Raw genomic sequence first — 27,745 nt, 5'->3', positions numbered from 1 at the left:
TGCTCCTGTGCTCCACTGATTCTGCCTTATCCTTTGAAATAAAAGTGGTTGAAAGAATCTTTGGTTATCATGGGTGCTTAGATAATTGAGATGATGTTCGTGTTCTTCTTGACATGGCATTTCGTATAGTGGATGAGTTCCAGTGACCACCTCTCTTTCAAACCGCTCACCGCCCCAACCCCCACCTTTAAAAAAGGTAGCACTAATCTTTTCCTTTTCCAGATAATCAGCTAAGCTAGGGAACCCTTGAAGGGGAAGGTTAGACTTCCGTGATTCTCGTAACAAGATGGTTACACTGATCTACAGCTACAGCTCAACACTGGGGACACTGGCAGATGCCAGGTCTGTTTATAGTTTAGCCTTAATGAGGTCTCAATGACGTGATTGCTGCGCTCTGGCTTGGTGAGCCGCTGTTCTTTATGGTGTAGTTTGTCATTGGACAAGGTGACTTTTTTTTTTTTTAAGATAAGTAACAGCTATAACAACTTAGGGTACTTGAACCAGAATTCTGAAAGGCAAGAAGTCAAGCTTTCTTTGGACTGGAAACCTGTCTTTGCGGAGGAGATTTAGTCTTTTTTATTTAGAGGATTACTAAGTGTTCTCTTTTTATCTGACACCCTAAAAAATGCATTATAATGGTTAGAATTTTGTGCTGCAGAAGTAGTACTTTTAAGTCACAGCGATAGCTAGGGATTTATGGAATCCAGAAAGCAACACGGCTACACGTCTTTAATTTCCTTTGGAGGCTAGTCTGAAAGGTGTTTTCTCAGCTTGTCTCTGGGGGGCTGTGACCCTTCTTAGAGGGGGGAAACATTTCAGAGAAGTATGTATGTGTTTTTTGTTTTTAAGTGACCTGAGTTGACACAGGATCTTGATTAGACTTAGCCAGGCAAGCAGTGGTTTAGAACAGAGTTTCAGGTAAAAACTAGGTAAGACTTAGTAATACAGGGTGGGGAATTTGTTTTTGTTATTGTTTTTTAATAACAGCTTTATTGCCGTAGGATTTATATGCCATGAAATTCACTCTTCTAAAGTATACAATTCAGTGGTTTTTTTTCAGTGTATTCACTGCATTGTGCAACCATTAGCACTATCTAGTTTTAGAACATTTTCAGTACCCAGGGAATTTGTGTTTGAAGTTAAGTTATAATATTGTTTTAACTGTGTAACTTCATGGAGCTTTAAAATAACACCAGCTAACCCATTAGTTAATTATAAAAAGGCAGAGATGGAATATATCATTGGTAGAATAAGTGTTCGGTAAGTTTTTATTTAGTAAAATTTAGTGGGAGAAATGATGTCCACTTTAAAATTGTGGAGTTTTTAATACTTGGGACAAACTGAAATTGTTTCTATGAAGTCTTTAAAAAAAAAAACGAACCTATCTATATGCTGTATACACTGGATTTGAGCTTAGTTGAAGAGAGTGGGTGTCTCTTTACTAGTGTGTTTACTTTTTCTAAATTTTTTTCCCTTAGAAGTGGGAGAAGGTAATTTTTCTTGATTCTCTTATACTGAATCTTTTTCTTTAAAAAAAAAATGAAACGAAAATCTTTGAACATTTTTTGAAAATTAATTTTTGTAGCTATAACAGTAGAAAGTTTTAGTACTTTTGCCTTTTTTTCCCCCCCCCCCGCCCCGTATTTTAAGGCACTTGAACATATGGTTAAGTACTGTTTAGGAAATAATCTATTTCTTGATGAATTTTTAATTTCAGGAATTCTGATGTGAAACTAAGAGTCTATGAGCCCTGGAACCTCCACTCAGAGAAGATGAAGGATATTGACATAGGAAAAGAGTATATCATCCCCAGTCCTGGGTACAGAAGTGTGAGGGAGAGAACCAGCACTTCGGGGCCGCACAGAGACCGCGAAGATTCTAAGTTCAGGAGAACTCGACCGGTCAGTTTCCTTTCCTAAGAGTCTCTTATCTGCTTATTGTACTAAAACACGTCTTGTTTTTTTCATATAATGCGTAATTTAGAAACTTATTTTTTGGCCGGGCATGGTGGCTCATGCCTATAAACCCAGCAGTTTGGGAGGCCGAGGTGGGTGGATCACCTGAGGTCAGGAGTTCGAGACCAGCCTGGCCAACGTGGTAAAACCCTGTCTCTATCAAAAGTACAAAAATACCAGGCATGGTGGCAGGCGCCTGTAATCCCAGATACTTGGGAGGCTAAGGCACAAGAATCGCTTGAACCCGGGAGGCAGAGGTTGCAGTGAGCTGAGATCATGTCACTGCCCTCCAGTCTGGGTGATAGAGTGAGACTCAGTCTCCAAAAAAAAAAAAAAGTATTTTTCTTTATTGACTTTAGGTTACTGTTAAAAATTTATGGTTATTTATGAGTCTCTGGTCCATAGTAAGCACTCAATACGTGGAAGAGAGGCTGACTTTCAGCCTCCCACCTGATCTGTGCTGAGCATTCTCCTCTTTTTCGCTTTTACTCTATGTTGGTGCCTTCTGAAAAGGCTGTGCTTAAGAGAAGACAACTTATTGAGGAGGAGGGGGTCGTGGGGGCGACGACAGAGAATATAAAGCCAATTAAGCTTCATTCATGTACCTAAACAAACTTGGTGTTTTCTTCTACTTTCTGTCATCCGTGTTTAAAATGTGAATCTGGCCAGGTGCAGTGGCTCACGCTTGTAATCCCAGCACTTTGGGAGGTTGAGGTGGGTGGATCACTTGAGGTCAGAAGTTTGAGACCAGCCTGGCCAACATGCTGAAACCCTGTCTCTGCTAAAAATACAAAAATTAGCTAGGTGTGGTGGCAGGCACCTGTACTCCCAGCTACTCAGGAGGCTGAGGCAGGAGAATCACTTGAACCCAGGAGGTGGAGGTTGCAGTGAGCTGAGATCACGCCACTGCCCTCCAGCCTGGGCAACAGGTGAGACTCTGTCTCCAAAAAAAATGAAAAATAAAATAAAATGTGAATCCTTTGGAGAGACTCAGATTTCAGAACAATTCTAGATAGTTGTGGGATACTCAGTATGATTTTCAAGCGAATTCATAAGTTAAGCAGTCTTTAGATAATAATCTAGTTTCCTCCAAGGGAAATAATGAAGATGCATTTTCACCTGGAGAAAATATTCTTTTTCCTGCGGAAAAAAAATATATCTTTTCTTAGAAAAGTACCTAATAAAGCAGAATGGACTAGGTTTAGGAAGTTGAGGTTTATGTTGGTGTATTTGTTATGAGAAAATTTGAGAAAGGTACAGACTTTGCAGCTGGCACTGACCTTTCTTTAGCCTGATACTATGTTTCCCTCTTTGGTTGTGTTAAAGCCATTGCTTTATTAATTAACATTTTCTTGCTAATGAGTCTTCTCTGTACCCTACTGTGTATTATCGAATGCTTTTCCGTTCAGGTTTAACTTCAAAGAAACAGGCTCAATGTAATCAGTGTCAAATACTTCTCGTGGTGCCAGTTTTATAACTTCCTCATGTCCTTTTGTCTAGACCTTATGTTGATTAAACATCTGTCGAATACCCTCTGAGTGCTAGACACAGTTAGTGTAACAGTTAAGTCTAGAAAATGTCAGAAGGTAACATTGGGGCAGGGCCTTAAAGGGCAATTAGGTGGGGAGGCTTTTTAGGCAGTACAAGTATAGACCCAAAGGTATGGAAAGAGCATATGGCATGTTGGGACTTTGGATAAGCTACTTACGTCATTTGTATATAAAATGGTGTTGACAGTAGTACCTGACTCATGGGATCACTGAGGAGTAAGTGAGATAATACATATAAAATGTTTAAAATGGTACCTGGCACATGGCCAGTGCCCAATAAATGTTAGCTCTTAGAACTAGTTGTTTAGGGTGTAGGATGTATAAAGGGATTATAGGTTGGGGGAAATTCTGCATGCCATGCTAAGAAATATTTCACTGTAGGCATTGGGGAACTATTGGAAGTTAATGAGATTAAAAAAAAAAAAACCTTCTTATTTTGAGCTAACTGTAGATTTATATGTAATTATAAAAAATAATATAGAGATCCTGTATATCCTTCATTCAGTTTCCCCCAGTGGTAACATCTTGTATAACTATAGTCCAATAAATATCACAACAGGATATCAATGATTGACATTGATATCAATGACATTGATTGACATTGGATATCAATGATTGACCTTGATACAATCCATTGACTTTAGGATTTCACCAGTTTTATATGCACCCTTTTTTGTGTTTGTGTGTGTGTGTTCTATGCATTTATTTAAAGGTGTAAATTTGTATGACCGCTTCCACAGTCAGGATGCAAAGATTCCATCACAAGGATCTCTCGTTACCCTTTTATAGCCACAGCCATGTCCCCTCAACCTCAGTCTCTGGCAACTGCTAATCTTTTCTCCATCTCTGTAATTTTGTCATTTTAAGAATGCTATATACATTGAATCATATAGTATATAATCTTTCGAGATTGCTTTTTTCACTCAGCTGAATTCCCTTGAGAGCCACCTAATTTTGTTGTGTGCATCAATAGTTCTTTCCTTTGTATTGCTAAGTAGCATTCCATGTTATAGATGTACCATAGCTTCTTTAACCATTCATCTGTTGAAAGACATACGGGTCATTTCCAGTTAATGGCAATTATAAATAAAGGTACTCTGAACCTTCAGTTACGGGATTTTGTGTGAACATAGCTTTTATTTCTCTGGATTAATGCCCAGGACTGCGATTGCTGGGTCATATGGTAAGTGCATATTTCGTTTTGTAAGAAACTGCAGTACTCTTTCCCAGAGTATCTGTGCCATTTTACATTGCCACCAGCAATGATCCAGTTTTTCCACATTGTTGCCAGTACTCAATGTTATCATAATGTTTATTTAAGCCATTATTATAGATGAGCCTGGTATCTGATTGTGGTTTTAATTTGTAGTTCCCTAATGGCTACTGATGTTTGAGAGTAGATTTTTATCTTAGATTAGTCTTGAAGCAATGCAGAAAAAACCTGTACAGGAGAAAGAGATCAAATATAGGGAGCAGTCAGGAAGCGGCTCTGCCCATCCATGTCAGAGAGGCCAGGCTTCTGTTGTAAAGCATAAAAGTGAGGATGGAGGAAAGGCATTTCTAGAAGATAGGGAGGCATTGGGGTGTCTGGGATTGATGGTAAGGATTTAAACCTATTCATGGACATAAGGGAAGAAAAGGAGATTAGGGAGATACTAAGAATGAGTTTGGGCTGGGCACGTTGGCTCACGCCCATAATCCTAGCACTTTGGAAGGCTGAGGCTGGTGGATTGCCTGAGCTCAGGAGTTTGAGACCAGCCTGGGCAACACAGTGAAACCTCATCTACTTGGGAGGCTGAGGCAAGAGAATCTCTTGAACCCAGGAGGCGGAGGTTGCAGTGAGCTGAGGTCTCACCATTGCATTCCAGCCTGGGCAACAGAGTGAGACTCTGTCTCAAAAAAAAAAAAAAAAAAAAAAAGAATGATTTTGAGTTTGAAGATGTTGAATTTGAAGTGCATACAGGTAAAATTATCAGTAGGTAGAGCATAGACAAGAAGTAGGGTAGGAAAAAACATTTAGAGCCTTTAGTGTGTCCATGTAGGTGAAGCTGTGAGAGTGAGCAGGCTTACCCAAGGATGGCTTGCAGAGCAGAAGGCGGAGGCTGTGGAGCTGGTGTGTGGTCCTGTGAAATTTCTGGGGACAGTGTCCCCAGCTTGTTAGAGTAGAGTTGACATCAGGGTATGCAGTGGCAGCAGTGAGCTTTTCTTCTACAAAGTGGAGAAGAACAGCAGTTAGGCACCGCTGGGCCTTGCGTACCCTAAAGGATACAGAGTCAGTCATCACTGTAGCAGGTTTTCAACATGCCACTGAAGCCTTATCTCAGAGAAATACGAAGGCTAATACCACTTTTATAAAATTTCAGGAATCCACATGAATTTTATTTTTATTACTCTTTCATGTTTCCTAAACTTTTTTTTTTTTTTGAGACGAACTCTCCCTCTGTCGCCCAGGCTGGAATGCAGTGTTCTGATCTCGGTTCACTGCAACCTCCGCCTCCCGGGCTCAAGCAATTCTCCTGCTTCAGCCTCCTGAACAGCAGGTGCCTACCTGCTGTTCTCTGTTACCATGTTGGCCAGGCTGGTGTCAAACTCCTGAGCTCAAGTGATCCGCCTGCCTTGGCCTCCCAAAGTGCTGGGATTACAGGCGTCAGCCACCACATTGGCCATGAACTTTTATTTTTTATTAAATTTTTTTGTTTTTTTTTTGTAGAGACAGTCTCACTGTTGGCCAGGCTGTTCCTGAACTCCCAGCTTCAAGCAAGCCTCCCGCCTCAGCCTCCCAAAATGCTGGGATTACAGGCATGTGGCACCACACCCTGCTCCTAAACTTTGAAATTTGAGTACTGTTTTCCTGATTTTACTGTATCCTTGTAATCTCTGAACTTTTAAAAAAGATTTCTTTTATTCTACTCTCTTTCTGTTACTTAGCCTAGACCTAGCAAAACAACAACAATAAGCCCATAGGTTTATTCAATCTATTTTTGTATATACATTAAAATGAATGCATAGCTACTACGTATTTTTGTAAGTTCAGACACCATTACCTGCTTGACCATTACCTGTCAAAAAACAAAATTTCTCAGTATTTATCTTTAACTTGTCTCATGATACAAGTTTGCTGACAGGGGGAACCGGCAAGATGACAAAAAATTTTCTGGCCTGAGATGGTATAAAAATGGATAACGTAAGTAGTTGGGAAGCAGAATTCCTATATAAGCATATAGTTTTGTTTTTTAAAGTAAGCAGTTAATTGGGCAGAGATTGCAATTTCATGTCACATCATGATAACCATCATTTTTGTATTAGTTGTTAGAGACGAAATCTGGGACAGGATCTCCCAGGATGCCAGGTATGCCTACTACCCGTCAGAAATTTAAAACAAACAAAAAAATGCCTCTAAGTAACAAAAGATAAGGATACATCTGTGGCTCTTATGTGGAAAGCAAGGTTTCATTCACCACTATTAGCCTTTGATATGTCCAGTTAACCGGGAAGCAGGAGACCTGTGCTGCTGGTGTCTCATGCCTGTAATCTCAGCACTGTGGGAGGCCAAGGGAGAAGACTCACTTGAGTCCAGGAGTTCACAACCAACCTGGGCATCACAGTGAGACCTGTCTCTACAAAATATAAAAATAAATTAGCTGGGCATGGGGGTTTGTGCCTGTAGTCCCAGCTACTTGGGAGGCTGAGGTGGGAGGATCACTTGAACCCAGCAGCTGTGATTGTGCCACTGCACTCCATCCTGGGTGATAGAGTGAGACCCTGTCTCGCCAAAAAAAAAAAATAATAATAAAGAAAGAAAGAAAGAAAAGAAATGGTGTCAAACAGAAGTCAGAAGCAAAGTACCAAAGAATAAGTTCTGACTTTAAGCAGGCCAGTGCTTTTTTCTTCAAGGTGTGAAGAAGTGAAGATGCAGATTACATGGTTTGCCCATTTCTTAGTATTGTGACCAAATCATTCTCTTGGAATATCATTTGGAAAAATTGCTCTAATAGTTACATCTTCAAATATTTGTAATTTCTCACATATGCTTAGGGTTGAAATAAAGCATTCACACACCTACGCACTTTCTTTGGGACTATAATGTTAATACTTGTGATACAATTTGAGGCTTAGCAGGCATCCTTTAATCCTGAAGTGTTAATAAAGTGGTGGCTTCTGTTGCTGTTAGTTCTTTGAGCCTGAGTACTAACTTTGGCTGGCATTAGGCTGGCGTTATTTCAGCTAACATGAAGATTTATACCTAGGCTACTCCTAAACACTGTTCCTGTGCCTGAGGCATGATTATTCAGGCCTAGGTATTCCTTTTTTTATCCTATTTGTGTATGCACATGTAACTCATATGACTGCACAAGCCCTGATTTTTTTTTTTTAAGATGCAGTGTTTATTCATTTTTTTAATTTAGCAAATATTTGAACACTCTTCAAGATGCATGCACAGCACTGAACCAAGTGGTCTGGTACAGATAAAGATAAATTGGTGCTGGGCCTGCCTGTTCACCAATAGAAGCTTAAACTCACAAACACGTACTCTACACAGATGACTATAATTTAGGTGCTGGGGGAATTAGTAAAACGAGAAAGTGCTTCTCAGGGAACACTTTAGGAGGAGGTATCATTTGACTGGAAACTTGAGGAATGGGTAGAATTTGGAGAAATGAAGAACTTGCCAGGCAAAAGAAAGAGTTGTGGGTTTTAGGGATACCTAGTCCCTGTTGGTATTGAGCATAAAATGTATGAAGTCTTAGCTATAGTACAATACCTCAGTGAATTTCACATTATGTGTGTTTTTTGTTTTGTTTTTTATTTTTGTTTTTTTGAGGTTGAGTCTCCCTCTGTAGCCCAGGCTAGAGGGCAGTGGCGCGATCTTGGCTCACTGCAACCTCCGCTTCCCGAGTTCAAGCGATTCTCCTTTCTCAGCCTCCTGAGTAGCTGGGATTATAGGCAAATGCAACCACACCCAGCTGATTTTTTGTATTTTTAGTAGAGATGGGGTTTCACCGTGTTAGCCAGGCTGGTCTCGAACTCCTGACCTCAGGTGATCCCTCCACCCTGGCCTCTCAAAGTGCTGGGGTTACAGGTATGAGCCATCACGCCTGGGCATGTGTGTTCTTGAATAACAAGCCAAGGAGTTTGGATTTTAATTGCTTTAATATTTAAGCAAAAGCAAGACAAAGCTTGTCAAATGCTTTTATGAGCTTTATCTTATTGGGGTGGTGGTTTGTTTTCTTAGTGCTCTCAGGCAAAGCTAAGGGTGCCTTGTTTTTCATTAGCATGTCTAATCTGGGAAAGGAGGAAGAATGGAAAAATAAGCAGAAGTGGGCCAGGCGCGGTGACTCACACCTGTAATCCCAGCACTTTGGGAGGCCAAGGTGGGTGGATCACGAGGTCAGGAGATCGAGACCATCCTGGCTAACACGATGAAACCCTGTCTCTACTGAAAATACAAAAAATTAGCTGGGCGTGGTGGCATGCGCCTGTAGTCCCAGCTACTTGGGGGGAGGCTGAGGCAGGAGAATCGCTTGACTCTGGGAGCCGGAGTTTGCAGTGAGCTGAGAGTACGCCAGTGCACTCCAGCCTGGGTGACAGAGCAAGACTCTGTCTCAAAAAAAAAAAAAAAAAAGCAGAAGTAAACTAAAGTTCATGTACCCTTATTACTGGCACATGATCTTTAGTTATTTTTCCCCTTCTCTCAAAAATGTGTCATTGGTGGGATTTTCTTCCTACCAAATTAGAATGTTCTGTGTCTAGGAAAGGTAACAAAGCAAGTATTCATAAAATCCAGGGCTCTTACTTAGTATTTCCTTAGTTCTGTGGTAGGCTGACCCTTTAACCTTGGTTGGAGTTTTCATAATTAGTGATTTGAAATATTTTGGTGAGCTCAAGTTATATCTTAGGAATCAAAGATGTGGGTCTAATCTCTTACCAGAAATGATTCGAAGATGTATTGTTAGGAAAGAAATATGGGCTCATTATAGAAAATGTACAAAGTGTGTAAAGTTATGGAAAAAAAGTAACCACCCTTAATTCCTCTACCCAGAGACAACCATTGTTTTCATAAAATAGTTTTGTCTAGTACATTGTACTTTTAGAGTTTGCTCCTGAAAGCTTTTCTTTACAGACTAAGGATGTGTGAATTTGTTTATGCCCTTGTGTTTTCCGAGTCAACAGTATTACCTGTGAGTCGGCTTGCTGTCAGGAAGGAGAGCAGGAGGAAGGAGATTAGCATTTTGCAGCTCTGCATTATTTTTCTCTTGATTGATATTCAGTGACTCAGCAGATTTTCTGGACAGGGTTAAGATGAGTAAGAATACCTGCATTTTTTTTTTCTCTCCCTGTAGGCATCCATAAAGCTTTATGAGGCTCAGTAGTCTCTTAGGCACTGCTGGGTGTGACACCGTATCTGGTCTGGTGCCAGGTGTTGGTTTCCAATAGCAGCCCAGAGCTCTCCGGCTGAGATAACAACAGTGCTGCGATTGGTGCAGAGCCCAGATGGCTCTCATGCTTGGTAACTGCATGGACAGCTCGCTGGGGCTCTTGAGGTTGGGCTGCTGCCGGGATCATGAGCTCTCTTATGCTGTCTGCTGCAAGATTGCCGCGGCTTTCCTAGGAAGTGCTGCTTAAGGGAAATAAATATAGCCTGTTGGCATGAGTTAAAGGAGCTTTCTGTCAAAGGGGAAGAAAAGTGTTGGAATTAGCTTCCCGGGTTATTTTGTTTGTTTGTTTTTTAAGTACCTAAATCTTTGTTAAGATGACTTGGAAGTTACAAATGGTTAATGGAAACTTTTTCAATGAAATCTTGTTTCCACCGTTAGGTAGGTTTCTGTTAATGCTTTCTTTAATGTCTTATCATTTTTCCCCCTCTCTTAGTCAAAAATAAAAAGGTCAACGCAAGAAACAGGGCCTCCGGAAGGGTTTGCAACTGTCATTGTTAAGCTTACAGACTAAAGTGAAGTTAATTTGGTGCACTGAAGTCCACTAATGAGCAGAATTAAATTTATCCTTTCCCTCCCTGCCCCCCTTTTAAGGAGTTAGCCAATTTAGATGATTAGATGTTATATGTGTTTTAACTGCTTAAGATTATTTTCTGAATTAGCTGTTCAAAGAATCAATTGTTATTAGATATCAGATGAGAACTTCCACTTACCAAAGCCTGCTCGTGGAGGCAGAAAGCAAGACTGACATGTGTACTTTAAAAGATGGATGGAACCTCAAAGGCCATCCTGCCCAGTCCCCATTTAGCCTCACCTCTCTGTAGGTGAGGCCCAGGAGAGACACTTACTTGGCAGACTATGCTGGGGCTGGGTGAGCTTCCAGGGATGTTCTTTCTGGAATCCAGTGGCTCAGAACACAGTACTTGGCTCCTCTTTGAAGCATGATGGCTCTGTTGCCTGTCTCTGGCCCAGTGTGCTGGGCTGCCAAAAAGAGCATGGAACCAGCCAGGAGATGCCACGACACTGACAGCTGTACCTGACCTTAGAGTTCAGGGTATGTTTTCAAAAGCAAATCTCAGGCCGGGTGCGGTGGCTCAAGCCTGTAATCCCAGCACTTTGGGAGGCCGAGACGGGCGGATCACGAGTTCAGGAGATCGAGATCATCCTGGCTAACACGGTGAAACCCCGTCTCTACTAAAATACAAAAAAAATTAGCCGGGCGAGGTGGCGGGCGCCTGTACTCCCAGCTACTCGGAAGGCTGAGGCAGGAGAATGGCGTGAACCCGGGAGGCGGGGCTTGCAGTGAGCTGAGATCCGGCCACTGCACTCCAGCCTGGGCAACAGAGCTAGACTCCGTCTCAAAAAAAAAAAAAAAAAAAAAAAAAAGCAAATCTCACTAAAAAGGATTTATATGTTATTATGAAATCTGTATTTATGTGGTGGAAATAGACACACTCAGGCTTTTAGAGATAAATAAACTACACAGAATGGGTTCCAATAAATGGCTATAGTTGTTTGACTTTTTTAAGAATCCTGTGAACTTGACAACCTTCTGTTTACTTTTTTTTTTTTTTTTTTTTTTTTTGAGACGGAGTCTCACGCTGTTGCCCAGGCTGGAGTGCAGTGGCGCGATCTCGGCTCACTGCAAGCTCCGCCTCCCGGGTTCCCGCCATTCTCCTGCCTCAGCCTCCTGAGTAGCTGGGACTACAGGCGCCCGCCACCGCGCCCGGCTAATTTTTTTTTTTTGTATTTTTAGTAGAGACGGGGTTTCACTGTGGTCTCGATCTCCTGACCTTGTGATCCGCCCGCCTCGGCCTCCCAAAGTGCTGGGATTACAGGCTTGAGCCACCGCGCCCGGCCCTGTTTACTTTTAATTGGTATTATGCAGGTATGATGTTGAGCAGTCACTTAGTTTTCTTCAATGTTGTGTCTCCCAGTAGAAAAATAGCCAAACCGCTCAGCCCCTAACCTTTGTGTTTGCTTCTCACCGTGGTCAGCAGTTCTGGCCGGCTCTGCAGTACGGCGGTCACATGATGGAACCCTGAAAGCCTTGTACTACGCATTTAACACACATTGTGTTAGGCACTGGAGGAAGTTTTATTTACAAATTATATTTTGGCCTTTGTGTGTGTGTTTTTTTTTTTTTTTTTTGAGATGGAGTCTCTCTCTGTCACCCAGGCTGGAGTGCAGTGGCACGATCTCAGTTCACTGCAACCTCTGCCTTCTGGGTTCAAGCAATTCTCCTGCCCTCAGTCTCCCAAGTACCTGGGATTACAGGTGTGCACCACCACACCTGGCTAATTTTTACATTTTTAGTAGAGACAGGATTTCACCATATTGGCCAGGCTGGTCTCGAACTCCTGACCTCAAGTGATCCACCTGCCTCAGCCTCCCAGAGTGCAGGGGTTACAGGTGTGAGCCACCGCATTGGACCTTTTTTTTTTTTTTTTTTTTTTTTTTTTTTTTTTTTAGCTAAAGCCTGAAAAATCTTGTTGAAGGGATTTTTGTCAAATGCAAAAGAACAATATTCACAACTCTCTAAATCAATCGTTTTTAAGCCAGGCTGAATGTTAAAATCACTTGAAGAATGTTCCACAAATACGAATGTTGGGGTCCTATTCCAGACCAATTAAATCAGTCTCTGGGATAGAACCCAGGCATCGGTATTGTTTTAAAACTCCCCTGGTGATTCTAGTAGGTAGGCAGTGCTGAGAATCTCTAGTCTGGATCTCATGGAATAAAGTCTATTCTCTCCCCCCACCCATTGGCTCCAAGTGTTTCCAGTAAATCCCCCTTTACCCCTGTGATTCATTTTCAGTTTAATCCTTTGAAACTTTACCATGGTATTAACAAAGTTAATCTTAGACCCAACGTAATAGGAACTTTGAATAAGTTCCTTGGAATTTAGCTTATGAAACAACTGAAAACCCTCAAATTCCTGCTGATTATGGAGTAATGCTAGATTATCAACTGCAGACAAATACCTTGTTTTACCGTGGTGGTGGAGGGATGCTTGTGAATTGTATTGCTAGCTGATCAACGTAACAGCACAGTTATTCAGAGTAACAGCACCGCTACAGGTAAGTGAGCTGATGCTCAAGTTAATTCTTTTCTCCGTGTAGCATAGCTGCTGGTGATGGGACTGAGTTTAGCAGCTTCCCTGACTTAGATTAATAGCTCTTTCTTTTGTATTCTGCTTCTTCCCCATATAGGTTGGGTTCTAGAATTTTGCTGATCCTCTTGACTGAAATGGCTACTATTTGGAAGTTCTTAAGGGAAGAGCTTAAGATGGTCAGGGTCATGTTAACAGCCCACTGGGGAGTAAGGATGTGGTGGGAATTAGGAGAGGAAACGTGCTTGGTAGGTTTCTTTAACTTGTTGGAGATTAGGAAGGGCGGGAAAGCCTGAAGTCAGCTAGTCTTGGGAGGACATCAGTTTTTGATATTTTTTAATTTAAAAGTGAATTTTAATTTCTTTTAAATTTAATTTCTAATATTCTGAGTCCCTTAAGAACTGTATCTGGTGGCACAACAGTTCCCTTTAAAAGTTTGTCTTTCTAGATGTGTGTCATAAAGGCTGCATAGGCCTGGGACATCTGTAGAAATGCTTTTCTTGGCCAGAAGGATGTATTAGAAGAGGCGCCTGCTCTCTTTGTTTGTCTTAAGGTCTTGTGAATGAGGAGAGGAGAGGAAGACAGTGTTGTGAGATCTGAGGCCTGTTGATTCCAATTGTGCCCCAGATACCACTTTCTTTGAGGGGTGTGCCAGACAGGAGCAGGCAGCCTTTAACCCCCCTTGGAAATCGAGGTGCCTCTGTGTTGCCAGTTGATACCTGCAGTCTCTGCCTTCAGGAAGAACTTGGTTGAATCCTCAGCCTGAGGCTTATTAGGAAGGCTACCCTGCTGTCGTCTGGCCGTCAGGAAGGGATTGGATTGCTCAGATGGGGAATGATTTCTGGCCCCTGGTATCTGTCCCAGTGGCCTCCGTGCAGGGGAAAAGCCCTTGGTTGTACTGTCAGCAGGCATTCACTCTGGCAGCCTGTTAAAATGAGATGGACAGCTGGAGAAGTGGCGGTCTTGGGGTGTGATAGGTGTGCTGATTATCTGAGGCCTGAGGATGGTTTTAGGGCCTGCAGAGGCGTCTTTTGCAAGAGCAGATCTGTCTGCTTATGGATCGAATGTTACTTGTTTTTCGTACCAGAGGTGTTTATGAATATGTATTTCCATGACCTTTGTTTGAACCTTGACAGAATCTGAATTGCTTTTTGGTTTTGTTGTTGTTGTTGTTGTTGTTGTTCTTATTTCTCTCTCTCTCTCTCTCTCCTTTTTTTTTTTTTTTTGAGACAGAGTCTGGCTCTGTTGCCCAGACTGGAGTGCAGTGGTGCAGTCTTGGCTCACTGCACCCTCTGCCTCCTTGGTTCAAGCGATTCTCCTGCCTCAGCCTCCCGAGTAGCTGGGATTACAGGCATGCACCACCATGCCCAGCTTATTTTTGTATTTTTAGTAGAGATGGGGATTTCACCATATTGGCCAGGCTGGTCTTGAACTCCCGACCTCAGGTGATCCTCCCACCTTGGCCTCCCAAAATGCTGGGATTACAAGCATGAGCCACCCCACCTGGCAGAATCTGAACTTCATTGTCCCTTTTTAGCTTCCCTGTGACCCCGCTCCTGCCCCATTGCCATTACCTTGGTAGGAAAAATGCTGAGTCTCCTAGTCACATAGTCATGGGAAAGATATAAATGGCAATCATACTTCCTCGTTTAATATTTTTCTCAGCTCCTAGATCTGCCAGTATTTTTCCCTTTGAGACAAAGCAGCTGGTGTAGATGCCTTTCTGTGTGGTCGGGCCGTCGGGCCACTGACAGCCTTTCAGTGTGCCGTGCTCCTTAAGATAAATAAGAGAAATGGGTCCCCTCATCTTGTTTCAGGGGAAGCTTTAAAAAGTTACTTGTAAAAGGGATTGAAAGCATCATAACAAAAAACAAATGGCCTCATAAAATACATTCCCCTAGGTCAGCCTATATCAGTACCAGCTGTTTATCTATCTAGGGTTACCTTAGTACTATTGACATTTTGGGCCATATAATTCTTTATTGTGGGGGCTATCCTGTGCATTGTAGATGTTAAACAGCATCCCTGACCTTTACCCACTAGAGCTAGTAGCACCCCTCCAGTGGGGACAATCAAAAATGTCTCCAGCTGTTGCCAAATGTCCTCTGGGCAAGCAAAACACCCTCACTTGTGAATTCCTGGGCTGCACCATGCGACATAGTACTATTGTGGCTATTGAGCTTTTGACCTATGGCCAGTCTGAACTGAGATGTGCTGTAAGCATAAAATACCTGATTTCAGAGACTTAGTACAAAAAAAGAAATACTTAATTTGTAAAATACCTAATAATTTTTCACATTGATTATATGTTAAAAAAGATATAATACTTTTTATTGGGTTAAATGAAATACATTATTTAAATTAATCCACCTTTTACTTTTTATTTTTAGAGTCAGAGTCTCACTCCATCACCCAGACTGTAGTGCGGTGGCATGATCATGACTCACTGCAGTGTCAAACACCTGGGCTCATGTGATCCTCCTGCCTCATCCTCCTGAGTAGCTAGGACTACAATCTCGTGCCACTATGCCCGGCTAATTTTTAAATTTTTTGTAGTAATGGGGTCTTGGAGGGTTACACAGGCTGGTCTCAAATTCCTGGCCTGAAGCCATCCTCCCACCTCAGCCTCCCAAAGTGTTGTGATTACAGGCGTGAGCCACTGCACCCTGCCTACTTTTTACTTTTTAAATATGGCTACTAGAAAAATTTAAGTTACATTATGTGGCTTACATTTGCAGCTTGCGTTATATTTCTGTTGGACAGTGCTGAGCTAGAGTGTTGATCTACTGTAGGTTAGCCATTGATTTTGTATTAGGCATTTAGATCCCTATAAACTGTTGGGTTTAATGGTTTTTTCCTTTGGAAGATTTTCCTTTATGCAGTAAAGTTATGGAGACCCAGAGTATGTAGTATTACATATTACCAGTTTGCTCTCCTGAATTCCTGCTGGTAGCATATTAAAAATCAGTTTAATGTTCAGACCGTGTATGTTTGTCTATATTTCCCTCCTTTCCATATTGCATTTTCTTTTCCATATTGGATTTTGTCTCTTTTAAGGCATATATGGTTGTATCTTAAATTTAATTTGTGTTTCTCGATTGGTGACATTGGGTCTGTGTGTTCTCTCCTGTATCTAGAACAGTGCCTGGCACATAGCAGGCTCTCAGTAAGGACTAGTTGAATGAATGGATGAAAAAAATACTGTATTTTACTTTTTCAGTAAAAGTCCGCTACTTGAAATATATTATTCTGTTAGTTACTTGGTTACTTCTTATTTTTATTTATTTATTTATTTAGAGACAGAGTCTCACTCTGTCACCCAGGCTGGAGTGCAGTGGCATGATCTTGGCTCACTGCAGCCCGATGGCCCCGGCTCAGGCCATCCTCCCACCTCAGCTTCATAAGTAGCTAGGGCTAATAGCGTACCTTTTTTGTATTTTTTTGTACAGGCGGGGTTTCATCTTGTTGCCCAGGCTGGTCTCAAGCTCCTGGGCTCAAGCAGTCTGCCCGCCTCAGCCTCCCAAAGTGCTCGGATTATAGGTGCGAGCCACCACACCCCACCACTTGGTCACTTCTTTAGCTTTATCTTCCCTTCTCTTAATGCTAATTTCCTTATGCAAAAAAGTTTCCTTCTCATGTTCGAACCTCTCTTCCCTTTGATACATTTCTGATTGTTGGGGGTAAATGGAGGCTGTCCCCCATCATAGCTGGACTAAGTATGCTATGTAATTTATGTCGTCATTTTTAATGTAATTTTTGGGAGGTTAATTCCAGATGGATTAATGTATGATATGAAACCTGGATCTCAATTAATTCATCTCCAATCTGGTTAGTTGTTAGGAAGGTAGGTAGGTAGGATGTGAGTGACCGTCTCACTGTGTCACACAGGCTGGAGTGCAGAGGTGCAGTCATGGCTCACTGCACCCTCGACCTGCCAGGATCAAGCGATCCTCCCACCTTAGCCTCTCATGTAGCTGGACCACAGGTGTGCACCACCATGCCCGGCTAGTTTTAAAAAATGTTGTATATAGACAGGTTCTCACTTTGTTGCCCAGGCTGGTCTCGAACTCCTGGGCTCAAGTGATCCTCCCACTTTGGCCTCCCAATGCTGAGATTATAGGTGTGAACCACTGCACCTGGCACAATCTGGTATTTATTTGTTTCAACAATATTCACTGACTCATGATTCCCTACCTTATTATATTATTTATGCTTTTGTATAGTAAGCCCTTAAAGCTTGAATATATTAAGTCTTTTCTCTTGGTTCGTTGCCATTTTCTATCCATTCAACCTTAGAATGTTGATAACTCACTTCATGGAATGTTAACTGTGGTAGAAAATATTTATTTTTACCTTGAAATAGACATACTTTTTTTTTTTTTTTCCTGGCATGCTCGGGCATGTGAGCTTTTTTGGGAAGCCTAGAGAGGAAGAGAAGTTAGACGTCCAAGCATATAGTTAGTTACATGTGGGAGACATCTGTGCAGTTACTGGCAGGTTAGTATAAAGATGCTGTTATGTGTCCTTTTTTTTTTTTTTTTTTTTGAGACAGAGTCTCCCTCTGTCACCCAGGCTGGGGTACAGTGGCGCAATCTCAGCTCACTGCAACCTGCACCTCCCAGGTTCTAGTGATTCTTCTGCTTCACCCTCCCGAGTAGCTGGAACTACAGGCATGTGCCACCATGCCTGGCTAAGTTTTGTATTTTTAGTAGAGACGGGGGTTTCACCATATTGGCCAGGCTGGTCTGGAACTCCTGACCTCAGGTGATCCGCCCACCTCAGCCTCCCAAAATGCTGGGATTGCAGGCGTGAGCCACTGTGCCTGGCCCTGAGTCATTGTTTATCTTAATCTGATATTCACCCGGGGAATAGAGAAGAGCCGTTTATGAGGTACACCTGGGATAATTTTGTACAGTTATGGTTTATTTGCTTGTTTTTGTTTTTTTGTTTGTTTTGTTTTTTTCTTGACAGGCACATAGCAGAGTGATGAAGAGCCTTAGCTCAAGGCTGGATTGAAATCCCTGCTGTGACCTAACATTGGTGTGCTTCGGTTTCCTTAGCTGTGAAATGGTGATACTAGTACCTACCTCAAAGGGTTATTATGAGGATTACATTAGTTAATATCTGTAAACCATTTAAAACAGTGTCTGTTGGTTTGTTATAAATTTGTATACATTTTCTGAATTACCTTTAAGTGAAAAGCTTGCCTTTATAAATGCATACTAGTCATGAGATTTGACTGTACACAAGGAAGATTGCTATAGCTTCCTTTATTTCTTGCTGACGTCAAGACAACCTGAGGTCCACAAAATAGAAGTGAAAGTACTAAAGTTAATAGCAATTCTCTTTTGCAATAATCCTGGAGCACATATCCTGTAATAAAGTTAATTGGAGCAAACTGGGTAGAAGTCTAATTGCTAGAACCTACATTTTTAAAATCCTGTAACCCCAATGATAGAATTTATCCTAAGTAATCCAGAAGGAGAAAAATAAAACTATAATTGTATGTTATACTATTAATAATAAGCAAAAGCTGGGTGTGGTAGCTCACACCTGTAATCCCAGCACTTTGGGAGGCCAAGAATGGAGGATTGATTGCCTGAGCCCAGGACCTCAAGACCAGCCTTGGCAACATATTAAGAAGCCGTCTCCACAAAAATAAAAAAATTAGCCAGACATGGTGGTAGTGCATGCCTGTAGTGCCCAGCTACTCTAGAGGCTGAGGTAGGAGGATTGCTTGAGCCGGGGAGGTCAGAGCCGCAGTGAGCTATGATTGTGCCACTGCATTCCAGCCTGGGTGACAGCAAAATCCTGTTTCAGACAAAAATAATAATAAGCAAAACAGCTAGAGAATCTAAACAGAAGTGGAATGGGTAAGATTGCCTCAGTGGTATATCATGTAGCATTAATTGATGATATGTAGAATGTAAGGTAAAGAAGGTATTTTGAAGGTATTTTCGTTGACATGTGAATACTAGGTGCCAAACTCTCTACTATGCCAGAGGCCAGGGATACAAACAAGAGGAAGACAGCTTGCCCTCTAGGACCTCTTACCAGAAGCATCCTGCTGTGGTGGTATAGGTGCAGGGAAGACATAGGAGGAAGGAAATGAATGCCCCCACCTTGAAAGAGTCAGAGAAAACTAAAGGAAAGAAGAAATAGTTGAGATAGACCCTAAGATCTATTGGCTAGCTAAATTGGGATAATATAGCTAACATGTATTGAATGTTTATTATATACCCAGTATTTTGCTAAGCACTTTTAATTATCCCATTAATTCCTCTCATCCCTATGTGGTAGGTGCATGTACCACTGTAAAAATGAGTAAACAAACTTAAATCTGTATCTGTCTTCTAAAATTCATGTTTGAAATTACTATGGCCCCCAACTGTGGGAAGATTCTGCCTATGGAGGTCTTCATACTTTAAGGCAATAAGAAAGAAATAGTTTTGTTGGAGTAAGAGAATTCTTTTCTCTTGTTATTATTATTTATTTATTTATTTTTCATGTTAACATTTGAGAGTTCTTGCCAACAGCTGAATGTCTGTTGCTTATTGTTTTGAGAGACCTGTCTCTGAAGGAGCTAGGTGCAGATACGGAGTGGGACAGTGGTTTCTTCAAAGGAGAAGATCCTGTATCATACCTGTGTTTCCATCAGATAGTTCATTTTCCTGACTTGGTTAATGTGTAAAGATATGACAACAAGATTGACAGTTTGGGAAAACGTTTAAGAAAGAATAGCAGGGTCAGGATGCGACTTGGAAAGTTCGTTGCTTAGAGTAGCAAGGTTTGATTCTTTTAGATCAACAATATAGACTTTTCCATACTCTTACTCTGAGAATTTCTACTCCATGCTTTGTTACATGAGAATTCTGAGATTAGTGCTATTTCAGCCACTCTTAGGGGGTTTGTCAGGATAAAACTGCACCGAGTGCATTGTTCTAAAACCAAAGGCAGCAGGAGAGCGCTGAGTGTCTGCCATCAGTAGTGCCACTACAGTATTCATGAGAAACCTGGGAAATGAAGGCTTGCCTGGCAGCTTTCATTTGAATCTTTTAAAAAAGAGCCTTTGAATTTGATGTTTTCCAATATAGGAAGTAACTTACTACCTCGGTGGTGGTGAAACATGACATAGTTATATATAGTAAAAGCAACAAAAACCATGCAATCAGAGGATTTAAAAAGAATTATTAAGTCCATTTACTTTTCTATGAATAGGTTTTAGTGAAAACTGTCACTAGGCATTTTAGAAATGAAGAAAATGAAATTAGTGTGTTATACACATAGGAATTGGCATTTGTTTTGCTCCCACCATCTGGAATAGTCTTACAGGAGGAGGCACTTGGTAAGTTATTTGTTGAAAGAATGGATGAAAGATGTGAAGATTCTGGTTTCCTATTAATGCTAATATGCCATGCTCCTGTAAACATACTGATGGATTGCATGCCAAGTTTTCCTCTTCTGATGCTTCTCAAATGTCAAATGATGTTTATAAAACCCTTCTAACTCTTGAACTTGGTTCACCTGAAAAAGCAGAAGAAATAGAATAGCTAAAACAAATTTGAAAAGGAAGGATAAAGTTGAAGGCATCACACTATCCTATTTTAAGACTTAGTTGATAGCTACAGTAATCAAAGTCAGTAGTATCAGTGGAGGGATAGACAAATAGATCAATGAAATAGAGTCTAGAAATAGACTCAGACAGGCATGGCCAACTTTTTGACATAAGTGCAGAGCACCTTACTGGAGAAATGGTAATCTTTTCAACACATGATATTGGAACAGTTGGACATCTGTAGGTAGCAAAGTGAACCTTTGCCGCAACCTTACACTTTATACAGAAATTAACTAAAGATGAACCATAGAATTAAATGTAAAATGTAAAACTATAAAACTTTTAAGAGAGCACATAGGAGAAAATCTTCATGACCTGGGGGTTGGAAGAAGAGTTCTTAGGCATGACACTAAAAGCACAATTGTGAAAGAAAAAAATTGGTAAATTAGACTTCAAAATTACAAACTTTTGCTGCATGAATGGCCCTAATTAGGATGTAACATGGCCATAAAATGGAAGAAAATATTTGCAAATCATATGACAAGGAACTTTAATCCAGAATATGTAAGGAACTTGCTAAACTCAACACTAAAAAAAAATTCGCTTAGAAAATAAATTGTAATTTCAGTACTTTGAGAGGTCAAGGTGGGAGGTTCACTTGAGCCCGGGAGTTCAAGACCAGCCTGAGCAACACAGTGCTGTCTCTGCAAAATAAAAATAATTAGCTCGGTGTGGTGGTGTGTGCCCGCAGTCCCAGCTCATTGGGAGGTGGGAGGATCACTTGAGCCCAGGAGTTTGAGGCTGCAATGAGCCATGATCATGCCATTGCACTCCCAGCCTGGGCAACAGAGCAAGACTTTGTCTTAAAAAAAAAAAGAAAGAAAGAAAAAAAAACATAGAAAATGGGCAAAAGACTTGAACAGACACTTCAGCAAAAGAATGTGGGGGTGACATATAAGTACAGATAGATGTTAAACATTATTCATTCACCATTAGGGTAGTGCAGATTAAAACCACAATGAGATTCCATACCACACCTATTAGAATGGCTAAAATAAAATATAATGCCAATACTGGCCAGGCACAGTGGCTTACGCCTGTAATCCCAACACTTTGGGAGGCCAAGGCAGGTGGATCACAATGTCAGGAGTTCGAGACCAACCTGACCAACGTGGTAAAACCCCGTCTCTACTAAAAATAGAAAAATTAGCTGGGCATGGTGGCAGGCATCTGTAATCCCAGCAATTCAGAAGGCTGAGGCAGGAGAATTGCTTGAACCTGGGAGGCGGAGGTTGCAGTGAGCCGAGATTGCACCACTGCACTCCAGCCTGGGCGACAGAACAAGACTCTGTCTTGGGGAGAAAAAAAAAAAAAAAGCCAATACCAAGCACTGGTGAGGATGTGAGGAAACTAGATTTCGCATCCATTGCTAGTGGGAATGTAAAATGGTACTGTGGTCAAGTAATTTCAATGACAACTAATATTTGAATCATAAATAATGTCAAGCTGCTTTATATACTTCTTGTGCTGTCAAAAGTTAAACAAGAAGTGAGATCTCCACTCGAAGTCAGGAGTTTGAGACCAGACTGGGCAAAATGACATCTCTACTAAAAATACAAAAATTAGTCAGGTGTGGTGGTGGGTACTTGTAATCATAGCTACTTGGGAGGCTGAGGCAAGAGAATTGCTGGAACCTGGGAGGCGGAGCTTGCAGTGAGCCAAGATTGCACCACTGCACTCCAGCCTGGGTGACAGCAAAACGCCGTCTCAAAAAAAAAAAAAAACAAAAAACAGTGAGCTCTCCGTTCCAATACAAATTTATAGTGGATGTATTTTTCAAACCGCAGTTATAGTTCTAGCAGTGATTTTTAAACCTCAATGATATACGAAGCCAATTTCCATATTTCAAGATCTATGTATTTTGGAATTAGTGGCAATGATTGTATAGTATTGGGAATATAATTAATGCCTCTGAATTCTATACACTTAAAAATGTCTAAAATGCCAAATTTTATGTTATATATATTTTACCACGTAGAAATAATCCATTTAACTGCGGCATTTAGTAGCTTCCACATAACTTTCCATTGAAAGTGATTAATCTGCAGTGTAATAACATGATAAAGGTAAATGTCAAGAGAGGACTCTAATAGAATTCTATAATGTCTTCCATGAGATAAAAGGCTCAATTAAAAGTGTATATTCCTGGATTTAGCTCAGTATTTGGCAGTTCCTTTTTTTTTTTTTTTTTTTTTTTTTTGAGACAGGGTCTTGTTCTGTTGCCCAGGCTGGAGTGCAGTGGCGCAATCTTAACTCACTACAATCTCTGCCTCCATGGTTCAAGAGATCCTCCTACCTCAGCTTCCCGAGTATCTGGGACTATAGGTGTGTGCCACCACGCCCTGCTAATTTTTGTATTTTTAGTAGAGATGGGGATTCACCATGTTGACCAGGCTGGTCTCAGACTCCTGACCTAAGGAGTCTGCCCACCTTGGCATCCCAAAGTGCTGGGCTTACAGGTGTGAGCCACTGCACCCAGCCCAGCAGTGTACCTTCATGAAGACATTTGCAAAAGTGGAATTGTAGAATCTCATTGCAAATCAGTATTCATAGATGAATATTTGCAATCAATTTTGATGAAAGGGAAAACTATTTTAAACCCCAGTTAAGTGAAATGTTATTCCCCCATAAAAGAATTTCATTCTTCTCATCAGTAGTTGTGTATTATAAAAAATTGTACTCAATTATTATAATCTGAATTGTGTCAACATTTTGTGGAGATTTGTTTTCTCTTGTAATAGGAGTACCTACTTAATATCTTTGATTTTGCCTCTTAGCCCACAAAACTTAAAATATTTACCTCTGGCCTTTTACAGAAATGTTCGTCAACCCCTAGCTTAAAACATTAATTTTTCTCTTTTTCTTCTTTTCTGATATATGCTTTAAAGGTGATGAAAATCTCACTCTATTCTCCGTTTTAACTGCATCCCAGAGATGCTGATGTATTGCAGTTTCATACTGTTTAGTACAGAATATATTCTGGTTTCCGTTTAACGCATTCTTTTTATTTATTTATTTAAAGAGAGTCTTGTTCTGTTGCCCAGTCTGGAGTGTAGTGGCGAGATCATAGCTCACTGCAGCCTCAAACTCCTGAGCTCAAGCAATCCTCCCACCTCAGCCTCCTGAGAAGTTGAGATTATATAGGTACAAATTGTCATGCCTGTTTGATGTCTTCTTTCACTTACATATTACTTAGAAGTATATTGCATAATTTCTGAACATTCGGAGATTTAAAAAATCTTTCTTACTGATCTCTAATTAAATCCTAAAGTGGTCAGAGTGCATGTATACATGATGTCAGTCTTGAGATTTGTTGAGGTTTACTTTATAGCCCAGCGTATAGCCCATTTTGGCAGATACCCAATGTATATTTGAAGTGACATTTTTCAGATCTTTTGTCGTCTTCTGAAGCTTTGGATATCCAAATAAGGTTGGTCCCTGTAACATTCTGTACCTACTCTGTACAGATTCCCAGTTTCTACTCACTTAAAATAGGTGTGCTTGTATTTTTAGTGTATCTTTCTGCTTTCTCAACCCAGGAGTTTTTTTCTTTCCTCTTGTGGTTATATGCAGCTTATAGGTAAGAAAAACCTTTGTAATGTACTTGAATCTCAGCAGTCCTCAGTTCATTATCAAGTGCCATAGTCCCTAACCATTAAATTAAATGTTGACCTTATACATAAGGACTTCGTATAAGAATGAGTTCGTTTCTTGTTGACTCCTGTCATGTTGTACCATTGTTCTCTTCACACTGGTCTGACTTGCCTTTGACAAAAGGAAGGGAGTGTGCTTTGCAGGGCTGTGTGCTTTCCTAATACCAAGAAGTTATCTAAAGATACTTAACAGTGCTGTGAACTAAAGCTATTGTGTTTGATCTGCCCAGCCATCCAGCTGACCCCTGTATACAAAATTCTACCTGTTCAGTTCTGTTAATGTTTAAGTTGCCTCTGTTCTTTGGTGGGAAAAGAGGTGATGTATAAAAATTGACTGCTTTGTATAAGGCTTGGTATGTTAGGTGCTAAATCACTTAACTTTTTCTTGATTTGGGGATCTGTTCTCCTTGTTTTTTTTTTTTTTGTTTTTTGTTTGTTTGTTTGTTTTTTTCCCTTCTTTTAGAGACAGAGTCTTGCCCTGTCACCCAGGCTGGAGTGCAGTGGTGTGATCATAGCTCATTGCAGCCTCCAACTCCTGGGCTCAAGTGATCCTGCTGCCTCCACCTCCCAAGTAGCTGGTGCTACAGGCACACATCACCATGCCCGGCTGATTTTTTTACTTTTTGTAGAGACGGTGTATTGCTGTGTTGCCCAGGGTGGTCTTGAATTCCTGAGCTCAACCGATCCTTCTGCTGTGGCCTTCCAAAGTGTCAGGATTATAGGTGTGAGCCACCATGCCCAGCTGAGATCTGTTTTTTACTATTTCACAATAATTGCTGGAAATATTTGTAATAATGTGACTTTCACTGCTAAGACAGAAAAGGAAGACAAGGAAATTGAGGAAAATGAAGCTTCTGCTTCTATAACAGGAAAGCATAAACTTTTGAGTTACTTTTAGAGTAAACCAGGATAAGCATGTCTAGATTCTTGACCCACCCTCTTCTGCCACAGTCAGACTTAGAATGCACTTTTGCATGCACTTTTGTTAGTCTAATTAATGATCATTTATGTGCTTTCTAGTTAGTCAATACGTGTAACTTTATATTTCAGCTCATGAGAGCTTCTGCCCCATGCTGCAGGGAAGTGTATAGCTCTTCAGCTGTGCAGCCAGGATGAGAACTCATGTTCTGTTCTTCCTGCTACTGATGAGACAGGGGAGGCACATGTACATCCAGGCTCTTTCTGCATGGCAGGGCTGTTTAATCAGGGCTGATGGAAGTTTTTGTCATAGAAAATGGGCAATCAGATTTGCAGTTAGTAGTGAAATAATTGACTCTCAATCCATATTGGGAAACAGAAGATAAAACGTTGGTAATAAAAATGTAAATTTTAGAACATAGAACACAAAGAGTGGACCATAATCCCAACACTTTGGGAGGCCGAGGCAGGCGGATCATGAGGTCGAGAGATCAAGACTGTCCTGGCCAATGTGGTGAAACCCCATCTCTACTAAAAATACAAAAATTAGCTGGGTGTGGTGGTGAATGCCTCTAACCCCCCTACTCGGAGACTGAGTCATGAGAATTGCTTGAACCGGGGAGGCTGAGATTGCAGTGATCCAAGATCACGCCACCGCACTCCAGCCTGGGCAACAGAGCGAGACTCCATCTCAAAAGAAAAAAACAAAAACAAAAACAGGGCCGGGCACCGTGGGTCATGCCTGTAATCCCAGCACTTTGGGAGGCTGAGGCAGGCAGATCACAGGGTTAGGAGTTCGAAACCAGCCTGACCAACATGGTGAAACCCCACCTCTACTAAAAATACAAAAATTTGCCAGGCTGGTGGCACATGCCTGTAATCTCAGCTACTCAGGAGGCTGAGGTAGGAGAATTGCTTGAACGTGGGAGTTGGAGGTTGCAGTGAGCTGAGATTGTGCCACTGCACTCTAGCCTGGGTGACAGAGCGAGACTCTATCTCAAAAAAACCCAAAAAAAACAAGAGTGGACCCTAATGTAACCTATGGAACTTCAGTTAATAATGAATCTGTATTGGCTCATCAATTGTAACAAAGGTACCACACTAATGGAAGATGTTAATAATAGGAAAAACAGATGGGGAGGATGGGGGAGGTACAGAGGTATATGGGAACACTCTGTACTATCTGATCAGTTTTTCTGTAGAACCTAAGAGGCCAAAAAAAAGAAAACTGTTTAAAATTTTTAAATATCTAGCTTACTGTTCCCCAGTGGGTTCAAATCATACAAAGTTAGTGTTTAACCTCCTGACCCTTGCTTGGGATTTCTCAGTTAAGATGGGTCCAGTTTGCAGTTTGAGCCCGTTTCATCAGTTCTGTTTGCCTCTTGCCTGTGTGTTAACTGTGCTCTTGCCTTTCTCCCTATCTGCTGGAATAGTTGGAATGCCAAGATGCCTTGGAAACAGCCGCCCGAGCCGAGGGCCTCTCTCTGGATGTCTCCATGCATTCTCAGCTCAGAATCCTGGACGAGGAGCATCCCAAGGGAAAGTACCACCATGGCTTGAGTGCTCTGAAGCCCATCCGGACTACTTCCAAGTAAGACGCCCTGCCGGCTGATGACATGAAGCATCAAAGGCATTTTTTTTTTTTTTTTGAAACGGAGTCTTGCTCTGTCGCCAGGCTGGAGTGCAATGGTACGGTCTCGGCCCACTGTAATCTCCGCCTCCTGGGTTCAAGTGATTCTCCTGCCTCAGCCTCCTGAGTATCTGGGACTACAGGCACCACCAAGCCCAGCTAATTTTTTTGTATTTTTAGTAGAGATGAGGTTTCACCATATTGGCCAGGAAGGGCTTCAATCTCCTGACCTCATGATCCGCCCGCCTTGGCCTCTCAAAGTGCTGGGATTACAGGTGTGAGCCACCACACCCGTTTTAGAACATTCAGGCCAAGATTAGATCAGCTGAGGAGACCTGTCTTTAGTTAAGAGCTCTGTTCACTAAACTCTGTCTTTTAAACACGGGCTGCCCTCTTCGTGCGTGTTGATAGCTTTGTGATTTTGGTTTTCTCTCCTTAGACACCAGCACCCAGTGGACAATGCTGGGCTTTTTTCCTGTATGACTTTTTCGTGGCTTTCTTCTCTGGCCCGTGTGGCCCACAAGAAGGGGGAACTCTCAATGGAAGACGTGTGGTCTCTGTCCAAGCACGAGTCTTCTGACGTGAACTGCAGAAGGTAGGCGCCTCTGGTCCACCCTCATCTCCCCCATGCTGGGTGGGCAGGGCCTGAGCTAGGAGTGTGAAGTCCACAGCTCTGTGTCTTTAAAGAGCCAAGCTGTCCAGTGGAGGGTGGGCGGCCTGGGGATGACTTTCTCTTTGCTCTTTTGCTTTATCTCCTATTTCACCTTTGATCCTGTTTTAACCACGGGCTTTCTCTCTCTCTCTCAGCCCCGCTTCTCTTCCTGAGTCTGCAGGGAGATTATGTTGCTGCCTTGTGACAGAATACATTTTTGTGGTAG

At 41.6% G+C, this 27,745-nt stretch overlaps 1 protein-coding gene and 1 long non-coding RNA gene across 12 annotated transcripts in view; both read left to right on the top strand.

Annotated features, from left to right (window-relative positions):
* The window catches only part of ABCC5 (ATP binding cassette subfamily C member 5), a 95,281-nt gene that overhangs the window by 1,776 nt on the left and 65,760 nt on the right, over positions 1 to 27,745 (top strand). For 7 of the 11 annotated variants that reach the window (XR_013413379.1, XM_077990584.1, XM_015131439.3 and 4 more), the window contains 3 exon segments: positions 1,718 to 1,901; positions 26,671 to 26,828; positions 27,307 to 27,462. Coding sequence is in view for 10 of the 11 variants with exons in the window: in XM_077990584.1 (XP_077846710.1) it covers positions 1,718 to 1,901; positions 26,671 to 26,828; positions 27,307 to 27,462 (498 nt within the window). In the remaining variant the exon portion in view is untranslated. 11 annotated transcript variants of the gene reach the window in all.
* On the top strand, positions 12,385 to 15,314 carry LOC144339071 (uncharacterized). The gene is made up of 2 exons (XR_013413727.1): positions 12,385 to 14,005; positions 14,423 to 15,314. It is a non-coding gene; the product is annotated as an uncharacterized LOC144339071 (long non-coding RNA).

Source organism: Macaca mulatta, chromosome 2, assembly GCF_049350105.2.
Source record: "Macaca mulatta isolate MMU2019108-1 chromosome 2, T2T-MMU8v2.0, whole genome shotgun sequence".
Taxonomy (NCBI): Eukaryota; Metazoa; Chordata; class Mammalia; order Primates; family Cercopithecidae; genus Macaca; species Macaca mulatta.
This window is presented reverse-complemented; position numbering and strand designations above follow the sequence as displayed.